At 46.4% G+C, this 25,533-nt stretch overlaps 1 protein-coding gene across 5 annotated transcripts; it reads right to left on the reverse strand.

The window, feature by feature from the left end:
- Positions 1-4,323: 4,323 nt before the first annotated feature.
- On the reverse strand, positions 4,324-17,427 carry LOC144945930 (5-hydroxytryptamine receptor 1A-alpha-like). Of its 5 annotated transcripts, none has more exons than XM_078874584.1 (2): positions 17,086-17,427; positions 4,324-9,993 (listed from the first exon to the last, which is right to left on the reverse strand). In XM_078874584.1, exon 2 carries the CDS (start codon positions 9,137-9,139, stop codon positions 6,971-6,973), a length of 2,169 nt encoding a protein of 722 aa, XP_078730710.1. In that variant the 5' UTR covers positions 9,140-9,993; positions 17,086-17,427; the 3' UTR covers positions 4,324-6,970. The 5 variants fall into 5 exon arrangements, with proteins under 5 accessions (XP_078730710.1, XP_078730709.1, XP_078730711.1 ...); XM_078874583.1 differs by having other exon boundaries at positions 4,324-10,001; XM_078874585.1 differs by lacking the exon at positions 17,086-17,427 and adding an exon at positions 15,543-15,591.
- Positions 17,428-25,533: the final 8,106 nt, after the last annotated feature.

The raw sequence follows: 25,533 nt of genomic DNA on the forward strand, positions 1-25,533 counted from the left end.
AGCTTGTTCCAACAGTCGTTGCAACAGACACACACACAGCCGCAGTGGTGGCATTGCTAGTACAGTGCTTGTGCCAGGTTAGGTGCACTTTGACACCATGTAGAGTGGTCTTGCAGGCAGGTCGTGGGGCATAATCCAGATTTCGATTTAAAGCTTTCGTGACTGCAGGGATTCATCTTCTTGGTTCTTTCGGTAAAGTCACGTAGAAGGGAAATAATAAAATAATAAAAATAAAACATAATAAAATAATATAGTATAAAATATATTGTATAATGTTTTATTTTTATTATTTTATTATTTCCCTTCTACGTGACTTTACCAAAAGAACCAAGAAGATGACATAACCCAAATGTTTGTGTCAGCACCTAAAACAAAGATAAAGATACCCTGTATAGCCTGTATAGCCTACACAAGTTGTTGGGGCAAGTGCTGTTAACAAGCACCTATGAAGGGCAGAACGGCGCACGATGGGATGGGTGGCCAACACCATACCCAGGCGTCTTTGTCTCCCCAGTGCTGGTGTTTATACACCGCACAAGGTACTCATTGAAGGCTGAGTCGACTCAGTGCAAGTCCAAGACCGGTTCGGATTTCCCACACAAATGTTGGCCGTGAGCGGGAATTGAACTCGCATAGCCGGGTTCGTAGTGCAGTGTGCTGCCGATCCCCACACGATTGTACACACACTCCAAAATACAATCAACAACACTGCGTTTGATTTGAAAAGCAATCTTCGCAACGCATCAATGTACATTAGCACATAGACAGCATATGCACGCATCAATGTCCGATACAAGGTTGACAAACGGGCACCTAAAAGGTTTTAAAATTGGACATTTTTATGCCACCACACATATCGCATCACGGTATAGGTTAAGTGCATTAATGTTTGACAGATAAAATATTGCTAAACAACATTAGCCCTAAACCTATTAAAATTACTGATAGAAATATCCAGTAAACAAAAACAGGACTATGTATAGTGGATTATTATTTGTTTCTTTCGGTTAAGTCACGCCTAAAGATAAAATAATAAATTAAATTAAATAATAGAATACGACGTTTCGATTGCAACACAAGCAATCATCATCAGGTATAATGAAATAGCGACATAAAATCTAACCAGAAAACTATAGACAGACATATTAGCAGACAGATATCACCAAGATACATAGAGAGAGCAACACAGGTAACAGAGAGAGGTGGTCGTCTCTGTGGGGTGGCCTTAAATAGACAGAGGAGGGCGGACGCAGAGAGAGGGAGGGGGGTTAGAGAAAAAAATAGCATGTCAATGAGTGGACAACAAAACGTGGTGCTGCAAGTGCGATGACACGGCAAGCAAGCCTGAAAATCAGGAGAAGGACACACTAAAATTAAATAACCTAGTAAAATATCGAAATGTAATGTAATACAACACAGAGGGTCGGTCAACACACAATTAACGCATAGCCTGGTTGATTACGTATTTCAAAGATTGCTACGTTAGAATTTAAGTGTGAACATTCCAAAGAGAGGACACAGGCAGAGAGAACAAGTAGTCAGAGAGAGAGAAAAAAGAAGATAAGTTTAAAACTTCCCCGTAGAAGTGGTTCAATCTTAATTTTAGAACTTTCGTGACTGCAGGAATTATTATTTGTTTCTTTCGGTTAAGTCACGTCTAAAGATAAAATAATTATTTAATTTAATTTATTATTTTATCTTTAGACGTGACTTAACCGAAAGAAACAAATAATAATTCCTGCAGTCACGAAAGTTCTAAAATTAAGATTATAGTGGATTATTTTACTTTTTTGTATATTGTACGTATATATGTTTTTTACTGATGGGAAATAATTTGTCCTTATACAAAAAGCAGTGAGCGGGCCTTGGTGAATCTGTATTATTTCTCTGCACAGACCACTTGAAATGCATTGCATATGGTCCATCATCCTCACCATCATCATCACCCCCATCATCATCATCATTGATGCCACAAGGATTTAATCCCTAGCCGGAAGAACTCTTCGCCTCGTTCCTCAAAACCACTCAAATCTCACGTCGCTTCATCAGCACGAGAGGAAATCACTTTCCCCACGAGCGAGTCCCGAGCTGCGGAGACACGTGGAAGGCACTGGCAGGCAGTTCGGGATGAGTGCGACCTTCTCCACGTTTCCATCAACACACAAATACAAGTGGATTTAAAATATATGTCAAACATGACGGTCAAGGTTGAGAATTGGCATTCAATAGGTGGCTTAAATGCCCCAACATCTCAGAGTGCCTTACACATCATCTTAATCATTCCAGTGCTCAGATGCAGTTTTCTTTTCGATGACAGCTGTCCCTGTATAGCACCAAGGTGACGTAGCACTGTCCTGCCAACTGGGCAATTAGTCTGTCAGTATGGGCAGTGGCGTCGTAGCTACATTATCAGCTCGGGTGATATTGCAATCGCTTAGGTGGAGCCCCAATATTTGATTTGTCTCGCACGGTCGCACCTCGGCTATTCTATATCACGGCCTAATCGCATCAACACGCTCACGGTCTCGAACATTTAACGCTGTAGGGGGCGCTCCGTCTTCGCAAAATGCAGCCACTACCAGCTCCGTAGTAGTGCCTCTTTGCAATGTTACGTTACCACTCTAATTACTGTACATTCATATAAAACGTTGAACGTAAACGAAAGCATTTTAACAACAATGCATTAAACCGCGTTTCAAATCAGTTTGTTGTTCTTTGACACTGTTGCTGAAAACAAATGTCATCGTGGTGGTTGCCGAGGGGGCCCCCCAACTCGTAGCTTTGTACACCAGGCGGAGGGGGGGGGCAAGGCACCCCCTGCCTGCCCCCCACACTCGTTACGCTCCTGAGAAGGGGGTACATGTTCACCTCCTGCAGTGCCCCTTCTTGAGAGTTACCGGTACGTGTGACCGTAGTTTGCACTGAACAGTCGACCCTCTGCTGTAGCACCACTCCCTCTCTAGGCCAGTCCACGGGGAGTTTCCCCCATCAGCCCATCACGTCGGCATCCCTGCGAAACGCCCTCGGTTCAAAGGAAACGTTAAAGACGTCGCCGCCGCCGAAGGGAACGATGTTGTTCCCAACCAGGGGGCACACACACACACACAGATGTTCACATTGTTACAAAAAAAGAACATGTTTTACCCTTTCTGGCGATAAAACTGGAGTTGTGTTGAGATGTTCAAACACCAAATAGAAAGATTTTGCGAGGAATCAAGTATTGCATTCACCACGCGTACTTGCGGTGAACAAGCAAACAGACATGCTCTGATAGTATATAATGCAATCTTGATTTGAAGCTTTCGTGACAGCAGGAATCCATACTCTTTGGTTCTTTCGGTAAAGTCACGTAGGTAGAAAATAAAATAAATCACGACGTTTCGGGCGCAACACAAGCGTCCGTCATGAGGTGGGAAAGCATGGTCTGCTGCTGAGTCAGACTGTTTTTAAAAGGTTTGAAATGGGTGTAGCTCAAGGGTTATAAAGAAGTGGCCGGGGCTAGCAATGTTAATGTGAGAAATTAGCATGTAACTGTAAGAAAGAAGAGCGGACTCCTCAACGAGGGCACGGAAGTGGCTATGTTAATGCTAATCTCTCACATTAACATAGCCACTTCCGTGCCCTCTAATTTCTCACATTATCATGCTAATCTCTCACATTAACATAGCCACTTCCGTGCCCTCTAATTTCTCACATTAACATCATGCTAATCTCTCACATTAACATAGCCACTTCCGTGCCCTCGTTGAGGAGGCCGCTCTTCTTTCTTACAGTTACATGCTAATTTCTCACATTAACATCACTAGCCCCGGCCACTTCTTTATAACCTTTGGGCTACACCCATTTCAAACCTTTTTAAAACAGTCTGCCTCAGCAGCAGACCATGCTTTCCCACCTGATGACGGACGCTTGTGTTGCGCCCGAAACGTCGTGATTTATTTTATTCTGTACCTACGTGATTTTACCGAAATAACCAAAGAGTATAGCATATAATGCCTTGTCTTTGAATCTGACTGGTCCACACCAGAGACAGCTTTCTTTAGGGCCTAGTCTCACCAGTGTCAGACCAGAGAACGCCAAAAGGTGAACAGCACAAAGACAATGCCACTGTCAGGGCATTCATAGCTAGGGATGAGCAGCGACAACATGGGACCTTTTTTGCCAGTATAAAAGTATGAAAAAATAATAATACGTTTAACCCTTTCTGGCAATAAAACAGGTGTAGGCCAATCGGTTGCAAAGACAATGCCATATATAATCAGAGCGTGTTTGTTTTCATGTTCACCACAAGTACGTGTGGTTAATGCAGACTTGATTCCTTGCAACATTTTTCTATTTGGTGTTTGAACATCTTAACACCTTCTGTTTTAGTAGTAGGTTTTTACCCTTTAAACTGGTACAAAACCGACACCTTTATACAAGGCATCATGTTTGCAATAACCACAACACAAGTAGTCAAAATGCAAACAAAAAGAAACAACTCTGATGATGATAATGATATGCACTGTCCATGAAGTTGATTGGTCCACACCCGAGACAGCTTTCCTTAGAGCCTAGTCTACATTGGTGTTGGACCAGATGACACCAAAAGGCGTACCTTCTGTTTTATTGCCAGGAAGGGTAAATACAAGGTCCCAGGTGTTCACATGTGTGACGTAAAGGAGGGAGGGGGCATTGTTATTGACGAATTTTGTTGAGTGGTTCACATAGATGCAGTGCCGGATTATCCTCGTAGCAAAAGTAGCTACAGATGCTACGAGCCCCACACTTTCAAGGGCCCTGCGCTAAATGCTTTCAAGTTATCAATTACGGTTCAGTGATTCTGCACTTGCTTTATTACTATAGTACTATACTGCCCTCAACTTTTTATGAACGACGGGGTGTTTAAGGTTAGAGATTTGTCGTATTATCTGGCTCTTTAGCAAATGAAAAAATACAATTACTTCACTATGCAAGTTAAAAATGTGTGTTTTAATATTCATGTATGTTTAGGGCCCCTTTATGTATGTTAAGGGCCCCTTTATAACGTATGCTACAGGCCCCGCACTAGCTTAATCCGGCACTGCATAGACGGTAGCACTGTGTATGACTCTGTGGCACTCGTTAACCTACCAGTCCTACCAGGCTTCCCACATGCTTATAAATGTTTCGGAGTTACATCTGGGGTAGGGGTATTTAAGTGAAAAACAGATCTTGATTTGAAGCTTTCGTGACTGCAGGAGTCCATACTCTTTGGTTCTTTCGGTAAAGTAATGTAGGTAGAAATACAATTAAATAAAACAAATCACGACGTTCAGGCCTAATTCAGGCCTACTTCAGCAATTTCTTGCTGTGGTTGTTCCACCTGATGAAGATTGCTTGTGTTGCGATCGAAAGGTCGTGATTTGTTTTATTTCATTCTATTTCTACCTACGTGACTTTACCGAAAGAACCAAAGAGTACGAAAAACAGATTTTAGAATTGTTTTGTGCAGTAACTGGTAACCGGGCTGACCGAGATCATCAACTCTCAACACTCGAGAAGCCAGTTTCATGTCGATGCGGCTAAACCCCGAATTCGAACACAGAATGTCAGCAGTATTTTCTGTTTCGGAGTCTTAGACAATTCTCGTCTTGTGGACAGACTGGGCTCAACCATAGTAACGTGGAATTTCCATCACTGGCTTAAGGACACCAATGGAGAAGGGTGCTTTGACTTGAGTCGCCGCTGACCGGGCCAAGACCATCACCTCCAGGAGACTTAAGGTAATGAGTGACTTCAACCGAGATTCAAACCCCAGGACTCGCCCCATGTCACTGGAATGACCATCTCATTTTGATGTTGTTGTTTCCCCCCCCCTAACCCTCGATAATCACACTGTACCCCACTTGTGCCATCGCCATCACGGATTGTGTGAGGAAAGATGTTAACATCCCGAAGTCTGGCAGTCACAAGTCCATCACGGCCCTGGAGGTTGATGCCAAGTCACAGAACTACTGCTGCAGTCACGTCAAGAGTCTTATTTATCCGCCACTATTCTACAAATGCCCCAAAATAGTTGCGTACAGAGCTGGCAGTGCGGCGATTAGTGCGCTGCGTTACGACACCGGCGTCCCAAGTTCGATTCCCGCTCACGACCAATACCAGCCTCCCCTAGTTCGACTCGGCCTCAAATGAGTACCTGGTGCAATGTGTAAACATCGCCACTGGGAAAACAAATGCGACTGGGCGTGGTGCTGGTCACCCATCTCTTCGTGTGCCGTGCCGGCCTTCATAGGTGCTCGCTAACAGCACTTGCCCCTAAAGTATGTTAAGGCTATACGGGGGGTCTTCGTCTTTGTTTAATGCTCAGAGATGAAATTTCGTGAAGATTTTAATTGAACACAATGGGGGGGTTTTCTTTTCTTCCCTGCAGTCATTGGTGGACTTGATAACCTGGCTTAATCACGCGTGGCTGAGAGGCCGAATTCGAACCCAGATTCAAACCCAGACTCTCAGGGGCAGAGCATGGAGCTCTGATCCCAGAACCACTCACTGTGTTCCCAAGGCCGGATTAAGTTTGAGGGGGGGGGGGGGGTGGCGGCTGAGGCTATTATAGTTTCGGAGGATCCCTCCTTGTGAATTTAAATCCTTCTCTTGACTGTTTTACCACCAGCCATGCCCGGATGTTGCCAAACATTCCATGTTTATTCACCTTGGTGATTTACATTCTGGTTTATAAATGCGATTGTGAATTGTAAAGCGAAATCAAAAGTTCAAAGCAATTCTAATGTCGGCACATCATTGGTAGCAATACACACACAGTGACCCTGTGACTTGATGAACTGGTCTGTAATACGGTCAGCACTGATAAGGGGTTGACAAGTATTCATCTGTGAAACTACTGGACATCTGTGAAAAAAAGCCTTACAGCTCATCGGATTCCCCCAGTAAAAATACACATTATAATTCAAACCGGGACAGGTCGCAACCACAGCCACCCCAGGCCACCTCAATACCTCCCTCTGCAGCACCGGCACCTGGCGATCTTCTTGAAGGCGTTCTGAAAGTCCCGATTGAAGTAGGCGTAGATGACGGGATTGAGCAGGGAGTTGGAGTAGCCGAGCCACGTGATGAGGGCCATGAGGATCGGGGGCAGCTCGCAGAACGGTCCGCAGAACGGCACCACCAGCGCCACGACGAAGAAGGGCAGCCAACACAGCACGAACGAGCCCATGATGATGCCCAGCGTCTTCACCGCCTTGCGCTCTCGTGCCATGGCGCTTCTCATCCGGTGCATCTGGGCGCGGTCCATCACCTGCTTGGCTTGGAGGTCCTGCGATGGACCGAGTGTTTTCTGGTGGTCGGGAGGCTGTTGGTTGTTCTCGAGTTGCTGTTGTTGTTGCTGTGGCTGCTGCTGTTGTTGTTGGTGGTGGTGAGGTTCGTCTGCAGGTCGTTGTTGATGCTGTTGCTGCTGTTGCTGCTGCTGATCTGCAGGTTTCTGTTGCTGCCCCTCATGCACTGTAGATTTCTGCTGTTGAGTTTCTGTAGATTGCTGCTGCTGATGACGATACTGCTGATCGGCATCATCATTATTGTTTGTAGATTGCTTATGTTGCTGCTGATGATGATCAGCTGATTGCTGCCGATTGTCTGCAGATTGCAGTTGTAGCTGCTCATGATGCTGATGATGATGACAACTGTGATGACCACGATGCTGTTTCTGATCACGGTCACCAGTCCTTTGCTGATGTTTATGCTGCTGATGATCTTGAGACTGCTGATGATCATCATCATGATGTTGCTGGCGGCGATGATGATGGTGATGATGACGACGATGATGGTGATGATGTTGCTGATCTAGCTGCTGCTGTTTCTGCTCTTGCTGCTGCTGCACATGGCAATGATTACTCTGAGATTTATGTTGACGATGCTGGTGATGAGATTTCTGCTGATGTTGATGACCATGACTTTGTTGCTGCTGGTCCGAAGAATTCTGCTCCTGCTGCTGCTGAAGATGCTGCTGCTCTGGTCGTTGACTGCTGCGGTGGAGATGATGTTGATGGTGACGATGGTGGTGATGATGCTGATGATGGTGACGATGATGTCCGTGATGAGACTGCTGACTATCTCTGTGCTCATGACCGCACTGTTGGGTGTGACTGTCATGATGATGATGATGGTGCTGATGATGGTGCTGATGATGCTGATCGTGGCTGCGTTTCCGTTCCTGGCCGACCCTCCCGCCGCCGCCACCACCACCATCACCGTCTGTCTCCTCCCTATCCCTGATGACAATCGGCAGAAGCAAACCCTCTGGCCCATCGCTCGTCCGTTCTTCCGACACCTGTGCGACAATCAGCAGAGTCGCTGGCTCGGAGCTGCGAGCCGTCACAGCGATGGGGCCATCGGCAGAGTCGTTGTCCGTGTGCGACGCCGACTTAAACGCAACGTTCTTCCGAATTCTGAACCTGGCCGCGCTGAAGATCTTCCCGTACAGCACCAGCATGAGCACCAGCGGGATGTAGAAGGCGCCGAATGTGGAGTAGATCGTGTAGCCCAGGTGCTGGCTGATGTTGCAGGCGTCTGGGTCGGCCCTGTCCTCCGCCTGCCTCCATCCCAGCATGGGCGGGATGGAGATGGAGAATCCCACGACCCAGGTGATGGCGATCATGAGCGCCGCTCGGCGGGGCGTCCTCTTGTTCATGTACTCCACGGAGTCCGTGATGGCCCAGTAACGGTCGAGCGCGATGGCGCACAGGTGCAGGATGGAGGAGGTGCAGCACAGGACGTCGAGCGCGATGAAGGCGTCGCACACGGCCTGGCCCAAGGTCCAGCGGCCCAGCACCTGGTAGAGCGCGGCCACGGGCAGCACGAGCACGGACACCAGCAGGTCCGTGACGGCCAGGGAGCCGATCAGGTAGTTGGCCACGGTCTGCAGGGAGCGCTCCAGGTAGATGGCGGCGAGCACGAAGGCGTTGCCCGCGATGGAGCAGGCGATGAGGGCACCCAGCGCCGAGGAAGTCGCGGTCTGGTAGAGCAACGACGGCCCGGGCTGATGGTGTTGGTGGTGGGAGATGTTGGTGCTTTGAGTGGCTGCTGCTGCTGCTGCTGTGTCAATGTATCCCAGGGTGAAGCCCAAGCTGGAGGAAGTGTGGTTGAGAGCGTAGCTGATTTTCATAGCTCCTGTTTGCTAGCTCGTACCGATATACAAGATGGTGTTTTAATAAAGGAAATGCATTAATTTTAACTGAACCTTTGATTGCACCCTCTTCTGAAATACATTTCTACCAGAGGCCCACACGCCTCCTGATGGTCCCAAAGTCATGACTGCAAACACTGCTTTCACATTCTCTTCTCCTGTCAAACCCGCTTCCAGGTAGAGCTTTTTTCAGAGCTCCTAACAAGATGAGATTCCCAAGGGGCTAGATCTGGGCTCTGTGCCGGATGTCGCGCAAACTTCCCATCTAAGTCTTCATAGCAATTACATCGCTGCGTGCGCAGAGTGTGGATATGCCCTGCCGAGACTCCACTCCCTTTCTCAAGAGTCCACGGCATCACTGACGAATGTCACCCTTCACTTTGCTCTCCGGTAAGTGACAGTACAAAGCGCCGGTTGACAGTCCGTCGGATTTTCCCGGTGGACAAATGTTCATTGGTCGCTGTTCATTCCAAAGTAAGCTGTCATCGTTACCCCGCCGGCAGAAGATTGAGACTTGATGTTGTTCTCTACAGGAGAGCCCGGTCGTTGCCATCTAGTCTGCTGGCGCTCAGCCTCTGGCTCAAACCGCTGGGGTCCAGGTTTACGTTTGTCACCACAGACGCGCTCGCAGTTGATTCTCCCGCGTGAAAATGCCGCCACAGTTGTCTCCGCGTTCTTTCTGCTTCGTACTTCGAGAGATTTCACTGGCCTTTTTTGTTGTTACACCCTCCGACCACAAATAAGAACTAAACACACATTTGCATTGACGGACCGCCGCTATTTCCGATGTTCAGGTGTTCGCGGCCGCCGCCGTAGTTGGTGGCGCGAGACGTCTGCCATCCTGTTGGGAAAATGTGGAAGAAAGAAACATTGCACGTGAGTCAACGCGGTCGTATTGTAATGAACCAATGGAAAGGAAATAGAGGAAATGATTGAAGAGCTCACTCAACAAGAAGGGCGGAGGATGAAGATCAATGCGAACGAAAGGAAAAGTTTTGCACGAGTTAGATGAACAGAATCGATATTCTCTGGGCAGACACAAATGAAATATGCAGCGGAGAGTGCATATGCAGGGAAATTATTTAAGGCAGACCGCGATCACAATGATGAAAACGAAAGGCAAGGCGAGAGCAGAATGGAGTGCTGATATAAAATGTAATTTGATAATGAAAAGCCACATTCCAATATATCTAAAGAAGGACGTTTTCAATCAGTTTATATTACCTGCTGTGCATTGGAAATATCCGCAATGACAAAGGAAAATTGAACAAAAGCTGAGCATGGAGCAATGCATTCTTGGAATCACCGAGAGACATGAGCAGGAACACGTGGATCAAGGAACAAATGGAGCGTTCGAAACATGTTGAACTGTCTTCCCCAGGGTCGATGTTTACACACTACACCAAGTGCCGGATGATCCTAGTAGCAAAAGTAGCTACATATGTAGCTACGGGCCCCGCACTTTCAAGGGCTCCGCGCTAAATGCTTTCAAGCTATCAATTCCTGTTCAGTGATTCTGCACTTGCTCAATTACTATAGTACTATACTGCCTTCAACTTTTACGAACGACTGGGTGTTTAAGGTTAGCGATTTGTCGAATTAACTGGCTGTATAGCAAATGAAAAAATACAATTACTTTACTATGCAAGTTAAAAATGCGTGTTTTAATATTTATGTTGTTTTTATTTAGGGCTCCTTTATAACATCTGCTACAGGCTCTACAATAGCTTCATTCGGCACTGACTATATCGGGCACTAGCTGAAGGCAAAGTGGAGCTGGGAGTGGTCCTGGTTCGGATATTCGCCACTGATCTTGCCATGGGAGTGGGAATCCAACCGGAGTTGCTGGGTTCTTAGCGCGACATGCTAACCACTACGCTACCTCCCCCACCTCCACCACCACACGGAGTAACACAGACATACGGTTTAGTTGAACATCTATCTTACCTATAAATGTCATTTTTTGTCTGTCTGTCTGTCTGTGTGTCTGTCTGTCTGTGTAAGAAACTTGCGAAGGATTTGGCTTGCAAACCGTGGGGTTTACATTTAAAAAAATAAGTTCCCAGGTACCACGCCATAAACCCCATGGCGAGCCAGCGCTCTTCCATTTTCCTATCCGTCAACTTTAAAGTAGTTAAATTAACAATTTAGTGCTATTTATTATTATTTATTGATTTCCTTACGCCACTCAGTGCACGCCAAAGCACCCATGCGCGACAAAGCTGACCGGGGGTTGCGCCTAACAACGCACACGCGTTCGTTGGGAGGGGAGGGGGGAATTATCTTTCACGTTAAAAATGCAAAAAAATAAACACAATGCTGAGGTAAATGCTTCGAAGTGTCATGTCCTCTTGTCCAACCCCCCCCCACCCCAATGTGTGCACTTACTACTATAGGGTCGGTAGATACTAATATTATAGCGCTTAGCTACTATTATTGTAGAGCGGGCAGGGAGATGGTGGGGGGGTGTAGCGGCCCAGCCTGCCAAGATGCCACCTCCGCCGGCTGGGCAATCTAGGCGAGGCCAGGGGCTTTGCACGGGACTAGGTCTCAAGTTAGTAGGCACTCTGTCAAGTTAGTAGTTTGTGCTATAGAGTCGATATATACTGCTATAAAGTCAGAATGTACTACCGCAGTGAAAGCAGGTACCACCACAGTCAGTATGCACTGCTGTAGTGAAAGCAAGTCCCACCAGAGTCAGTATGCACTGCTGTAGTGAAAGCAAGTCCCACCACAGTCAGTATGCACTGCTGTAGTCATCGCAGATACCACCACAGTCAGTATGCACTGCTGTAGTGAATAGCAGGTACCACTACAGTCGGTATGTAATGCTTTAGTTAAAGCAGGTCCCACCATAGTCAGTATGCACTGGTGTAGTGATAGTAGATACTGCTATCGAGTTGGTAGATACTATTATAGAGTTAGTAGATACTAAAACAGTCAGTATATACCACTACGGTGAGTAAATACTACTATACAGTCATTAGCTACTACTGGCTCAGTAGATACTACTGTACAGTCAGTAGATACAACTACAGAGTCAATAGATACTACTTAGTCTGTTGTATGTAGGGTGTGTAGGTATATATACCTACGCGGGGGTAAACAAAACAAGTAAACCCGTAAAAACAAAGTTTTTCACTATAAATCCTTTATATGCATGGCATCGGGGCGGCTAGAGTCATCTTGTCCTCTGGCAGCATTAAACAATTGGTAATTAAATATTTTTTTTAAATTCCCTAAACAGTGTAAAATTTTGGAAAAAGTTTTTTTCACGAAAATGCATTGTCACGCACAACGAGTCTGTGTGCAAAATGTCAGCTCGATTGGATCACGGGAAGTGGGTTAAAACACGACCTAAAGATTTGCACGGTCCTAAGCAAGCAAGCGAACTTAATATAAAGGATTTAAAAAATTGAGGGGGGTGGGTTGACAATTTTCGGAAACCTTTTAGATCAACTATTTACCCCCCACTTTCTATCACTTTTTGGACTCCTGCAAGCCTCTTGTAATTTTGTTGGTGGAGAAATGGACAAAGGGCCCACCGCGCTTTCACAATAGCTTAGTACAGTATCTGTGTATGTAGATGTAATGTTTTTAAGAGAGGTTTTGAAATCTATTTTTCGCCCGGGCAACGACGGGTACTTCCCGCTAGTGTAATATAAAATGAGAACGTCTGCGGTTTGGAAATGCTATTAATGAGAAACGACACCCGATTTTTCGGTTGGAATGCCATAATCGCCGTCATTTGCAAAGCCACCTTACCCAGGCGTTACGAGTGACCGACTGCACTTAGTCACAAAGACAAAGGCCCCCCGTATAGCCGCAGCAGACTATTGGGGCAAGTGCTTTTAGCGAGCAGCGCCTACGAAGGCCGGCACGGCACACGAGGGTGTTGGGTGGCCAACACCACGCCCGGCCGCCTTTGTCTCCCCAGTGGCGATGTTTACGCACCGCACCGGGTAACCAAATTTGAGGCTGAGCCGACCTAGGGGAGACCCAGGACCGGTTCAGATCACCGTCACCGGCGTTGACCGCCAGCGGGAATGGAACCCGGGTCGCCGGGTTCGTAGCGCGGTGCTCACCGCTCCACGGAACCCGCGTGCACCTCCGGTTGGAGCAGACCAAGGCGCAGCCCTGCAATCGCACGCCAGAGCCCCTGTTGGCGGAAGGGCCTCAAAGTCAACGCACCACGGAGCTCGACGGAGAGAGAGAGAGAGGGCTCTGTTTGGACAAGGGTGTGTTTTTTGGCCTGCCGGACGTGTTGTGGTGTTCCCACGTGTTTACGACTGCTGGTTGAACAGAGATCGTGGCAGGGAGGATTTAATAAACGTTACGGTTTTTGTGTTCAGCTGCTCTGCTCATTTCTTGTTCACGTCCTCGTTAATATCGACGGTGCTCCATGCTGAACATACATTTAAAGATACCCCCGCTCTGATTTATAACCACCCATCTTTTGCTCTCAACGGCTGAGTGAATATCGTGAATGCGATGGCTCCCATATCGTGCAGAGGAGAGTGATAAAGGATTTAATTAAAGTGCATTGAGATGGGTGGAATACGTGTAGAGACTTTGAGACAACGTGTTACAGTCGCTATTTCTCCCTGTTATTTTAGTTGGGGTATCTACACGTTGATCGCCCTGTACAATCTCCAACACAAGGCAAAATAAAATACACACGCACGGATATATGGCATCGACATTCAATATTGTGGTCTATGTACTATCTCTCCATATATATACTACTGGGCATCTGTGAAAAATAACTTTATAGCTCATCGGATTCTCCCAGTATAAATACATATTCTGATTCTGGTATAATTATATATCTATAAATAAGAGCTATCCTAGCATCCTGAGTTCAATCCACGACTACGACTAACATCAGCGGCAGGTGATATCTTCCCCTCCTCCCTCTTTACCAACCTGCACTGACCAGCGTGGTGAAGTATGGTCAAACCTCCAGGACTCACACGATGTGTGGAGGTCGCAATCCAGCAATGGATTGACAGACGTGCTGTAAAATTACAAAGCACAAAGCGACGTTGCCTTGGATATGAATGATAACAATTAGCCGCAGCTGGCTTCTAATTAATCAGGACTTAATTGCTCACGGATTTTTTTTCTGAAGCACCCCCCCCCCCAACTATTTTCCAGAGCTCAGCCCTGTACAGCTCCATCTGAAATTACGCTCCGCTGGAAATTGTTTCTGCTGCTGTTGCCGTCTTCGTGGGAGAGAAGTTCTCGCACAGAGAAATCGTCGCTGGTTCAAGGATCCACATCTGGGGTGGAGATCAAAGTCATCATCAGAACTTGGAGGTAGAATCCCACCCGCTACTATTAAGTAACTAACTAACTATTCGAGTCATTAGCCACTTAAAAAATAAACTGCACGTAGGAAGACAAATGTTTTCATGTAATTCTCATAGTGCCCCCCCCCCACGGTCATCCTTGCGGCGGCGGCGTTTGTCTGCTCATCTAATAAAGACGGCGGTCACGGAATCATCATCATCATCAAAGTCGTCGCGCGGCGCTCTCAGATGAGCTACTTCTGCGGCCGTCTGGAACGCTCTTCCGATGTTAGGAAGCCACTGGAGCTATGCACGCATTTTTTTGTTAAAACTGCTTTTTTGTGTTTAGTTTGATGTCATACCCCCGCACCTCCCGATTATCACGGGTGGCTACGTACGGTGCGAAAAAAGTTCAACATCCAGCACATACATGGTGCAAAGTGCGGTCTCCAACTTTTATTGTCTACTCTGTCTCTCTACTGGCGGTCTCCATTTACGTGCTATGATGGACAGAGTCGTTGATCAAAACGTCACCTATTATGTTTTTTTTTACTTTTAAGGCCATTGCGTTATTGGCAAGTGTGTTTGCCTATTTTTAACAGCTGTTCGGCATATTGATGGCCTGCAGGCTGCCTCCATTGCCTTTCGTACCGTCTCAGTTGCCTATCTTTGCTTCTTCTACCACTGCTACCGATGCTCGTGATCTTCTGAAGTATCGCAAATTTAATGATCATGATAATTGAGTACATTTGGCATTCGCTCACATCTTAATTCTCGCAACGCAAGGAGGCTATCACGAAGGCGATATGTTGTGCAGACAGGTGTAGCCTGTCAGTAAGGCGGTGGTGATGTTGCTTACGAGATTTTACCAATTAATATCTTCACATTTGGGTCACGACACCGGCACACGTAGCCGACTCTTTGTCGAACAACGTCAAGGGAGCTTTAACTTTCACTGGGAAGCGACCGGCGGTATTAACCAGGACGGCCTATGGATTCGAACCGCGGACCTTTGCACCAAGCGGCAAACGCGCTACCGCTGGGTCAAGTCACCGCCGCCACTGTCACTCACTCGTGTCCTCTCATCTCGCCTCATCTCGCCGTGCCAGTCGCGTCCCATTGTCATCTCCATATCTCCACGCTATGGTCGACCCTAAACCGCATCAGTACGAATCACGGCAGACGCGGATACCTGATGCACAAATGGAAAATAAAAGCAAACAAACTATCCAGCGGTGTGCCACTGCGGTCATCCAGGACAGACCGTGCAACGCGTAACGACGCAATGCCTCGATCCAGAAATACGAATGAGACCATCACATCGATGATGATCATGATGATGATGAGCTACGCCGCTACTGCTCCTGGCTCGGTTGTCTGCTGGCTTGGCCGCCTGAATGTGAAATTGAACTCGTTGCTCTGCATCGACATCAGCAGCCGTACGGATGAATAAGATGAACTATGGGACTCCTTGCCTACCTCCTTCACGCACGTACACGTTTACACACGTTCAGAGAACGGTCACTCACGGCACTTCGTCATTGCACTGCCCGACGAGGGTTTGGAAGGCCTCGGGGAAAACGTTCCGTGAAAAATGAAGTTCCGATTCTAAGCCATCTGTGTGGTTTTACGCGATCATTCGCATTGGATGCGGAGACGACCATCAGCACCCGTTCAGACGCCACTCGCGACGGATGTTAACCGTGGCCGGGATTCGAATTCTGGTCGCCGGGTTCCTAGCGCAGTACATGAACCAATGCACCACCGCTCCTCTTACACACATTATTATTATTATTCACATATACTGTATACTACACACACGATGTTCATCTTATTTCAGCTCGTGAAATCATATCACCGCCGTCTCATTCGGGGTGAAGTGGTGTCGCAATGACTTGACACTACGAATCCCGGCGACCCGAGTTCGATTCCCGCTCGTGGCAACCAACACCAGTGACGATTATCTGAACCGGTCCTGGGCCTCCCTTAGGTCGGCTCAGCCTCAAATGAGTACTTGGTGCGGTGTATAGTAAACATCGGCTTCACTACCGCTCCACACAAAGGTAGGCGACATCTGGTGTCTCATACTCACACAGCCCAGATTGTAAGACGCACGCCCCAACTTTTAGTTTTAAAATACAGGGGAGTGCGGTGGGCGTCTTATAATCTGGATAACGCGGTTAATGATGTCGTTACTGACTGTGTGCATCCAGACCTTACAGCTGAAAACGGCGTAAATCTAAAAAAATACCGCCAAAACGTTATTAAATTTGCACCGTTATCATTCCGTGTTTCTATATCTGTAATCGTGGCTTCATTTCACACTTGATAATTCCCAGACCGCTTGCTCGCCTTAAGTAGAGATTTGAGCATTGGAGTAAGGCACTACCATCACAGTACAAGCGACCACCTATCCATAATAATTGTTATATAGTCATGTACCCAATATTCCTATAAAATCTATGAATCCATACTATTTGATTCTTTCGGTAAAGTCACGTAGGTATTTTATTTTATTTTCTACCTACGTGACTTTACCGAAAGAGACCAAAGAGTATGGATTCCTGCAGTCACGAAAGCTTCAAATCCAGATGAAAATCTATGAACACGTTTCAATACAATCGATGCACTCACCGTTGTTGTCTGAAGGGGTTTTCGTTCAAGAAGACTCTACGGTTGTGGCGCTGTCAATTTAATTCCGCAGAACAACGTTCCGTACTGGTTTCGAATGAACCGCATCGCCAAAGTCCTTTACAACTTATATAATAATAATGATGTCGTTACTGACTGTGTGCAAGGAAAAAAAGTCATTGCAGAGCTGCGCCATTACATTTGCGACGGTTCAAAAAAAAAAGCTATATTTCTTTGTACCAAGACTGAGCTCAGTTATTTATGTGTGTGCTTGTTGGGACGAGAGTGGAACGCGTTGCCTCTCCGTGACAGACGGCCAGCAAATGCACACCGACCGCCGGTGGCTTTTAGCCCTCATTGCAATCTCAGAGAGAGAGAGAGGAGGGGGAGGGGCCGGACTTCGCTCCAACAATTACAGCCAAAAGCCCCCACGTGGACACCCCGAGAATTCAACCGTACCGTGGGATTCATAACCACACGGTTGGCGGGAAGAGGTGGAGTGTGGGGGGGAGGCCTGGGGGGGGGGAGAGATTGGGGGGGGGGGGGTTGGCATTTGTGGTCATATGGAACGGAATGGGGCCACGTGGGGTTAATGTTATAGTTACACGGGAAATGCGATGTGCAATTTTAATGTATGTAACGTCACCATGAGAGTGGTGGACTTACTGCCGCAGGTGTGGAATGGTCATCACTCCGGACTTGCCTTGCTGCAATCCAGAGGTAGCCGCTTTGATTCGATCTCCGGGCGCAGCAGTTAAAACCTATGGCCAACTTTTCTTAAATCCACCCTCCTTTGTCCATCCCGCAGCACGTGTTTAATCGGTGTCTCCACTTAAACCGAGCATTGAAGCCCTGGCCCACCGGTGAAAATTCCACGTTCCTGTGACGGGGACGAGGCATTCCATATCTCAGCTGTATAAATGGGTACCAAAGACACAGATCCCCCGTATAGCCTTAACAGACTGTTCGGGAAAGTCCTGTTAGCGAGCACCTATGAAGGCCGGCACTGCACACGAGGGAGTGGGTGGCCAGCACCACGCCCGGCCGCCTTTGTCTCCCCAGTGGCGATGTTTACGCACCGCACAGGTACTAATTTGAGGCTGAGTCGACCTAGGGGAGATCCAGGACCGGTTCAAATAATCGTCACCGGTGTAGGCCGTGAGCGGGAATCGAACCCCGAGTCGCTACTCCACCGTCCCGTCCCCCCCCCAATGGGTACATGGGTAGACCACCATCACCGCTGTCACTGCCACCATCGTCGCCATTGCTCATTTGAGCGGGGAGATCCTTCGATCTTGACCTGACATTAAGATCGCTTCCTCTCACGGCGATGGGTTTATTGACGGGGTATTATTGATGGACGTTCGCCAGAGCTATTGACAGGACTCCCAAAGCCAAGTGAAGTCATTACGATTCAATTACAGTGCCACTGGAAATTTACAACGCCTCTAAACGTGACCGCATCTCGCGAGAAACACCCACACATTGTGAGATTGTGCAGAAGAGGAGGGCATTTTATTTCTCGGAGAAATGGGGAGTTAGAGGGAGGAATGAATGGGGTAAAGTGGAATTCAGTATGGATTGAGACGTCAGGACAGATGCAAAGGATCAATTATGGGTAGAGGGAAAGAGCAGTCTTGACTGAGCAGAGGAGTGAGGTCTGCATTGTGGACAGACAGGAGGAGGGAATTCCAGAGATAACCAGCGTCACCTTTTTGAGTCTCATCAACAGAGGGTGCCATATTCTTAGTTTTTTTCGGTAAAGTCACGTAGGTAAAATTTTTAAATTTAAATTAATAAAAGTAAAATAAAAATAAAAAAAATCACGACGTTTCGGAGGCAACACAAGCTTCCGTCTTCAGGTGGAACCGTCACAGCCCGACAGCTGTATCAAGTAAATGAGAGATTACAAGAGATGCCACTCCGTATATATAATGGTTGAGGGGGGGGGGGGTGCCATATCCACATTGTAATCCCGTAGCTAAGCATTGCAATCAGTCACCGCTTGCTGATGTTTCTGGCAAAGGCCCATCTGTCCCGCACCTCCAATTAGCACGGTTGACTACGTACGGTGTGAAAGAAGTTTAACATACATATATACAAACATCTACATCTCTGCCATGGAGAAGGGCCGTTGCCCAAAACGTCCCCAATTATGTTTTTTTTTATTTTTCAGGTTGCGTTATTGACGAATGTGATGGGTTTTTTTTTAATCTGTGCCCGTGCACCACTGCCAACGCAGTATCGCAAACGCGCCGGACGTGTGCTTGCCGGTGGCTTGTCGAAGAAGTGTTTTTTTTCACGTCAAGGTTTGGATTGTGTTATGCACTCACAAAAAAAGTGTAACGTTCATAACGACTTAATTTTACTTATCAACCAAGAAAGCCTCACTGAATCTCAACTCAAATTCCATTTTAACCAGTGATTTCCTGCGCGCACGTGTGTGTGTGTTTAAGGGGAGCGGTAGTGTAGTGGCTAGCGCGCTCCGCTACGAACCTGGCGACCCAGGTAACGATTCCCGCTCACGGCCAACACCAGTGACGGTTATCTGAACCGGTCCTGGGCCTCCCCTAGGTCGACTCAGTCTCAAATGAGTACCTGGTGCGATGTGTAAACATCGCCACTGGGGAGACAAATGCGGCCGGGCGTGGTGTTGGCCACCCACCCCCTCGTGTGGCGTGCCGGCCTTTATAGATGCTCGCTAACAGCACTTGCCCCTACAGTCTGTTAAGGCTATAGGGGGATCTTTGTCTTTGTGTGTAAGGGGAGCGGTGGTCTATCAAGATTGTACGATACCAGGGGTCGGCAGCCAAAACAATTATCGCCATTTCTTTCCAATTCGGTCATAAAAAAACATTCAATATTTAAAGAGCCGCAATGCCCTCTGGTGAATGCGAGACGGTCATTAATAAATGACGTCACGGAGCCGTCGTTAAAGAGTCACCGCAGGATGCCGACCCCTGACCTCTGCACTCCGCTTTCACGAACACGCACTAACGCAATTCGGTGAAGTATGGTCAAATAACCCGTCCCCTCGTCCCCTCCCCACCTCCCCAACCACACGCATGGCCATGGGGAGGCCCTCAATTAGCAGGTGATGACTGAAGCGCTCTTTATATATTCCTACATTTTTCTTTCAGAGCATAAAAGCATTCGCATTAGGCCTTGACAAACATCGAACATGCACACCAGCGTGAAGATGAGCTGGTCATGTTTTTTTTCTACTCAGATGAATGTGCCTCAATCTACTTTTATGTATCCAGCTCAGTCGTTACAAAGCATCAGGTCAAAACAGTCATCAAGGTATTTTATTCCGCATAACTCTGCGTAAGAACAAATTCTAGTTCGTTTCGCTTCACGTGTTCCCACAGCCTTGATCGCATTTGACATTCAAACTTTGTTCCACGCCCGTCTCTATCGGCCGCGAGGGTCAAACAGCGGATCAGGAGCGGGGGCGTGAGACGTCAATCCTCATCGTCAGCTTCCTCGCCAGTGAGATGTTTACAATGACAAACGCGCACGTGGAAAGCGTCAGTAAATACGCGACTGGTCTTGCTTGCTTGAGGTGGTAAGTGGAGCCGTGGTCCGCTCCGTTTCGGACAAGGGGCATGGTGCTCACGTTTCATAGCGAGTGAGAAGGATTTATTTTTGCTGTAGATGTCGATTGGCGTGGTTGGCTGCGTACGGCGCGAATAAAGTTCAACATACATACAAATACACATTTAGATCTTTCTTCTTGGTTCTTTCGGTAAAGTCACGTAAAAGGGAAGTAATAGAATAATACAAATAAAACATAATTAAATAATTCTCACGACGTTTCGGCCACAACGCAAGCAGCCGTTGTGGCCGAAACGTCGTGAGAATTATTTTATCATGTTTTATTTTTATTATTTTATTACTTCCCTTCTACGTGACTTTACCGAAAGAACCAAGAAGATGAATCCCTGCAGTCACGAAAGCTTTAAATCGAAACATTTAGATCTTTCACATACAGTGTGCACAAGTTTGGGTCTTTCGATAAAAAAAAATGTAAGTGCTGTGTCAATAATTCTAACTCAAAGAGTGTGTGATTCCTGTGCTGGCTCTGCCTTGAAATGTTTTCAAATTTCAACGTAAAAAATATTCTGCAATCTGCAGAAAAATTACGGAGAATATATTTGCTGTTTATCTGCCACCAGCATGGGGTCATCACCTTTTCCACTTCAGTCCAAACCCGGACATATTTCTCAGTCAGCATTATGTCTATGAAGACTTTGCAGTTTAACACGCAGTAGGCTTTCGTGACCAATATTATCCATAATAGAGATGTATTTTGTGTCGTTAAACCCTCCACCACCCGACAGACAATTGGTAAGGTGTGTCACGTAAACAAAACGTGTCAATTAGTTACTCATATTCTTGGTTCTTTCGGTAAAGTCACGTAGAAGGGAAATAATACAATAATAAAAAGTTACTCGTTCAGCACACCGGTGTGTGGGAGAGTAAACCCACAACATTTATAAAAAAAGACTTTGCAGTTTACCGTAACGAAACGTTCACCAACAATGCCGGTAACCAGACCTCGGTGCAAATCGATTCCTGCCACTCGAACGCAGATGCCAACTCCGAGACTGCTCGGGTCGAACGCAGACAGGTGGCCATCCTGCCATCGGTGGCAACTGCCGTGTCACGAACAAAAGAAGAAGACCCTCGGTGACGACTTTACCATCTTTGTGTCTCTCTTTCTCTCCAACGAGGAATCTTTGTCACGCGATGCTAAACGCCAGTGCCGGGCAAGCCTTGTAGCAAAAGTAGCTACAAATGTTACGGACTCCGCACTTTCAAGGGCCCCGCGCTAAATGCTTTCAAGCTATCAATTCCGTTCTAGATTTGTAGCTTTCGTGACTGCAAGGATTCATACTCTTAGGGTTTTTCGGTAAAGTCACGTAGGTAAAAAATAATACAATTTAAATTAATAAAAGTAATAATAGGAATAAAATAAAATAAGAAATCACGGTGCTTTATTATTTTATTTTATTAAAATAAAATAAAAATTCCCGGTGATTTATTATTTTATTTCTATTATTACTTTTATTAATTTAAATTGTATTATTTTTTACCTACGTGACTTTACTATCAATTCCGGTTCAGTGATTCTGTACTTGCTCTATTACTATAGTACTATACCGCCTTCAACTTTTATGAACGACTGGGTGTTTAAGGTTAGCGATTTGTCGTATTATCTGGCTGTATAGCAAATGAAAAAATACAATTACTTTACTATGCAAGCTAATCATTTGTCTTATTGGTTCTTTCGGTAAAGTCACGTGACTTTACCGAAATAACCAAGAAGATGAATCCCTGCAGTAACGAAAGCTTTAAAAATCGAAATTTAATCATTCGTGTTTTCATATTTACGTGTCTTTTCTCAGGGCCCCTTTATAGCATATGCTACAGGCCCCACACAAGCGTAATCCGGCACTGCTCAACGCCAGGAACGTCTCCTCAAGGACGATCGGAACGATGTGCTGCACGAAAGTGGTTGATGAGGCGAGATATAATGGGAGGGGGAGTGGGGGAGGAGGGGGTCACTGTTTTAAATTTTTCTGTATGTCACTCATGCGTGACAGATTCAAGTAAATCCCCCTCCACACAAAAAAAACTATAAAAGTGCCCATTAAAAAAAAAGACCGCCACCACATTAACATCGTTCTTACAACATTCCCTCCCAGCTGTTGTTACTGCACACGGCTGCCACGGGAAGGTGTCCTTTCTCGCGATCACGACGACGAGTATTGTCCTTGCGCCCGGTATGAAACCCTCGTCGTGTCAACGTGCGGCTTCGTGCTGAAGGAACAACAGCGGCGTTGGTGTACGGTGCTTTGTTTCTGGAAGACTTTGCAGTTTTTTTCCTGGATTTTTCTGTTTGCGCATAGTCACTTTAAGATGTTTTCTTGTTCATGTTTTTCTTTTTTGTTTGTTGCGGTTGCACCCGATTCAGGAGCCGAATGGCTCACAGGGCTATACCAAATAAATGAAACTGAAACGCTAAAGTCACGATGAGAGGAGAGCGTGAGATCACTCCTTGGTCCGCCACTTCATCATCCTCCTCCTGCTCATCCGTAAGATGAGAGTTGCAAACCAGTGGCAGGGATGTATCTTAAATACCCCTCTTTTTATTCCGTCCCCAAGAATGTTATTGTTTAATAATAATGATGATGATGCAATTTGTAACGCGCGCAAAATTTGCAGACAGAACGGCCGCAACTCGGAGGCGCGGAGCCAAGCTCAGAGTCACTCGAAAGTCGCGTCGTAGAGGTGAGTTTTAAGTAGCCGGAAAGATATTGACATTAGGGGCCGTCCATAAATGACGTCACGCACCTAGGGGGGGTGGGGTTGCGAAATGTGACGTCACACCAAAATGCGCAACTTTAAATAAATATAGAATTGTTATTCTATATTTATTTAACAACACTAATTGTTATAACAACACTCCTACAACATCAGAGTGCAGCGCCACATTAAATACGCACTACAATGACAATAGTTTAAAGCGATTTCAAACATGTTTTATTATTTGGGGGGGGGGGGGAGCAGAGCTTTGTGACGTCATATTTGAGGGGGGTCTGACTTTTTGTGACGCCGTGTGACGACGGGGGGGGGGGTAAAAAATCGTCCAAAATCGCGTGACGTCATTTATGGCCGGCCCCATAAATGCATTCAACACGCTCGCACGCACCAATACACAATATCCAGACGACGCGCACCCCAAATGAGTTATGACCGAGTGCACATCGCACGCGCAAAGATTGATAGACACGCGTGTTCGCGCTGACAAACGCACTTAACCTAATTGTCAACAACAACTTTGCCTCGTATCGTACTGTGGAGTCATATTTCGTGAACGTAGGTTGCGTCCAAGTGAAAAAATCCTTCTTGGCACTTTAGTGACACCCTGATTTGTCAAGCATTTATTGAGATTTATACTCCAAACACGCGGCGGCGGTGGTGGTGGTGGGGCGTGGGGTGAGATCTGAACAACGCTGTTTGTAGACCTCGGCGGCAAAGTCAAATAAGTGTGGGCCACATCGCCCATCCATCCATCTTCAATGATCGATTCGTTAATCAAGTATGCAATCAGGATGCAATCAATCACAGGTGTGGTAAGTTCATAGATGTTCAAGCGCAAGATCCGATCCCGTCGGTGACACAGAAAGCCACGGGGCTTGAAGCGGAGCGGCTGATGGACAGAGTGCTTCAATAAAATGTTAACACTCACACGGGACTATCGTTTTTAATGGCAAAATAACGGGTAATAATACACAGTGACGTGATGACAAATGTCATGTTAATAGCTTTTAAAAAGTTAAAGAGTCTCCCACTCGTTCGCCATCGTTATCAACGCGCGCCTCGAATCTTCTCAAGGTGGTCTCCAGAGCCCGGAGAAGGTTTCTTGTGGAATTGGGGGCCGTCCATAAATGACGTCACGCGATTTTGGACGATTGTTGACCCCCCCCCCCCTAGTCACACGGCGTCACAAAAAGTCAGACCCCCCCTCAAATATGACGTCACAAAGCTCTGCCCCCCCCCCCCAAAAAAAATAAAACATGCTTCAAATCGCTTACACTATGGGAACCTCATTTGCCAGTAAAAATATGATAATTGTTTTTTTACCCTTCTCTCTGGCAACAAAACTGACACCTTTTTACAAGGAGTCATGTTTGCAATCAACTTCAAGGACAGTGCACATTATCAGAGTTATGTCTTTTGTTTGTATTATGACTGCAGGTATTGCGGTCTATGCTAACATGACTCCTTGTAAAAAGGTGTCAGTTTTGTTGCCAGATAGAAGGGTCAAAAACCAATTATCATGCTTCAAATCGCTTTAAACTATTGTCATTGTAGTGCGTATTTAATGTGGCGCTGCACTCTGATGTTGTAGGAGAAAACATTTATTAAAAAGTCTATTTAATTAAGTATAACGTGTTGTCTATATTTATTTAAAGTTGCGCATTTTAACGTGACGTCACATTTCTCAAACTGCCCCCCCCTCCCAGGTGCGTGACGTCATTTATGGACGGCCCCTTGCCTCGTCGTTTCCGCGGAGCGAGAACTACGGCAGAATGCGCGACAGACACAAGCAGATTGACGCATTGCTCCATTCTGTTGAGCGTTTAACATGTTTAAAGTGTGTTCACGCTCACAGTGACTTTCAGACCGCATTCCATTTTGTTCTTCTCCCCCCTCCTCTTTTCCGAACATAGATGGACTCGTCCATCTGACCAACTGCCAAATCGCTGTCCGTGGTGCTGACGTTAAGAAAAAAAGCCACTTTTTTCCAATTTTCTTGCTGTGGATTTCACACCTGATGACGATTGCTTGTGTTGCAGTCGAAACGTCGAGAAAATTTTAATGTTTTATATTTTTATCATTTTATTATTTCCCTTCTACGTGACTTTACCGAAAGAACCA

Source organism: Lampetra fluviatilis, chromosome 39 (genome assembly GCF_964198595.1).
Source record: "Lampetra fluviatilis chromosome 39, kcLamFluv1.1, whole genome shotgun sequence".
In the NCBI taxonomy this organism is placed as follows: Eukaryota; Metazoa; Chordata; class Hyperoartia; order Petromyzontiformes; family Petromyzontidae; genus Lampetra; species Lampetra fluviatilis.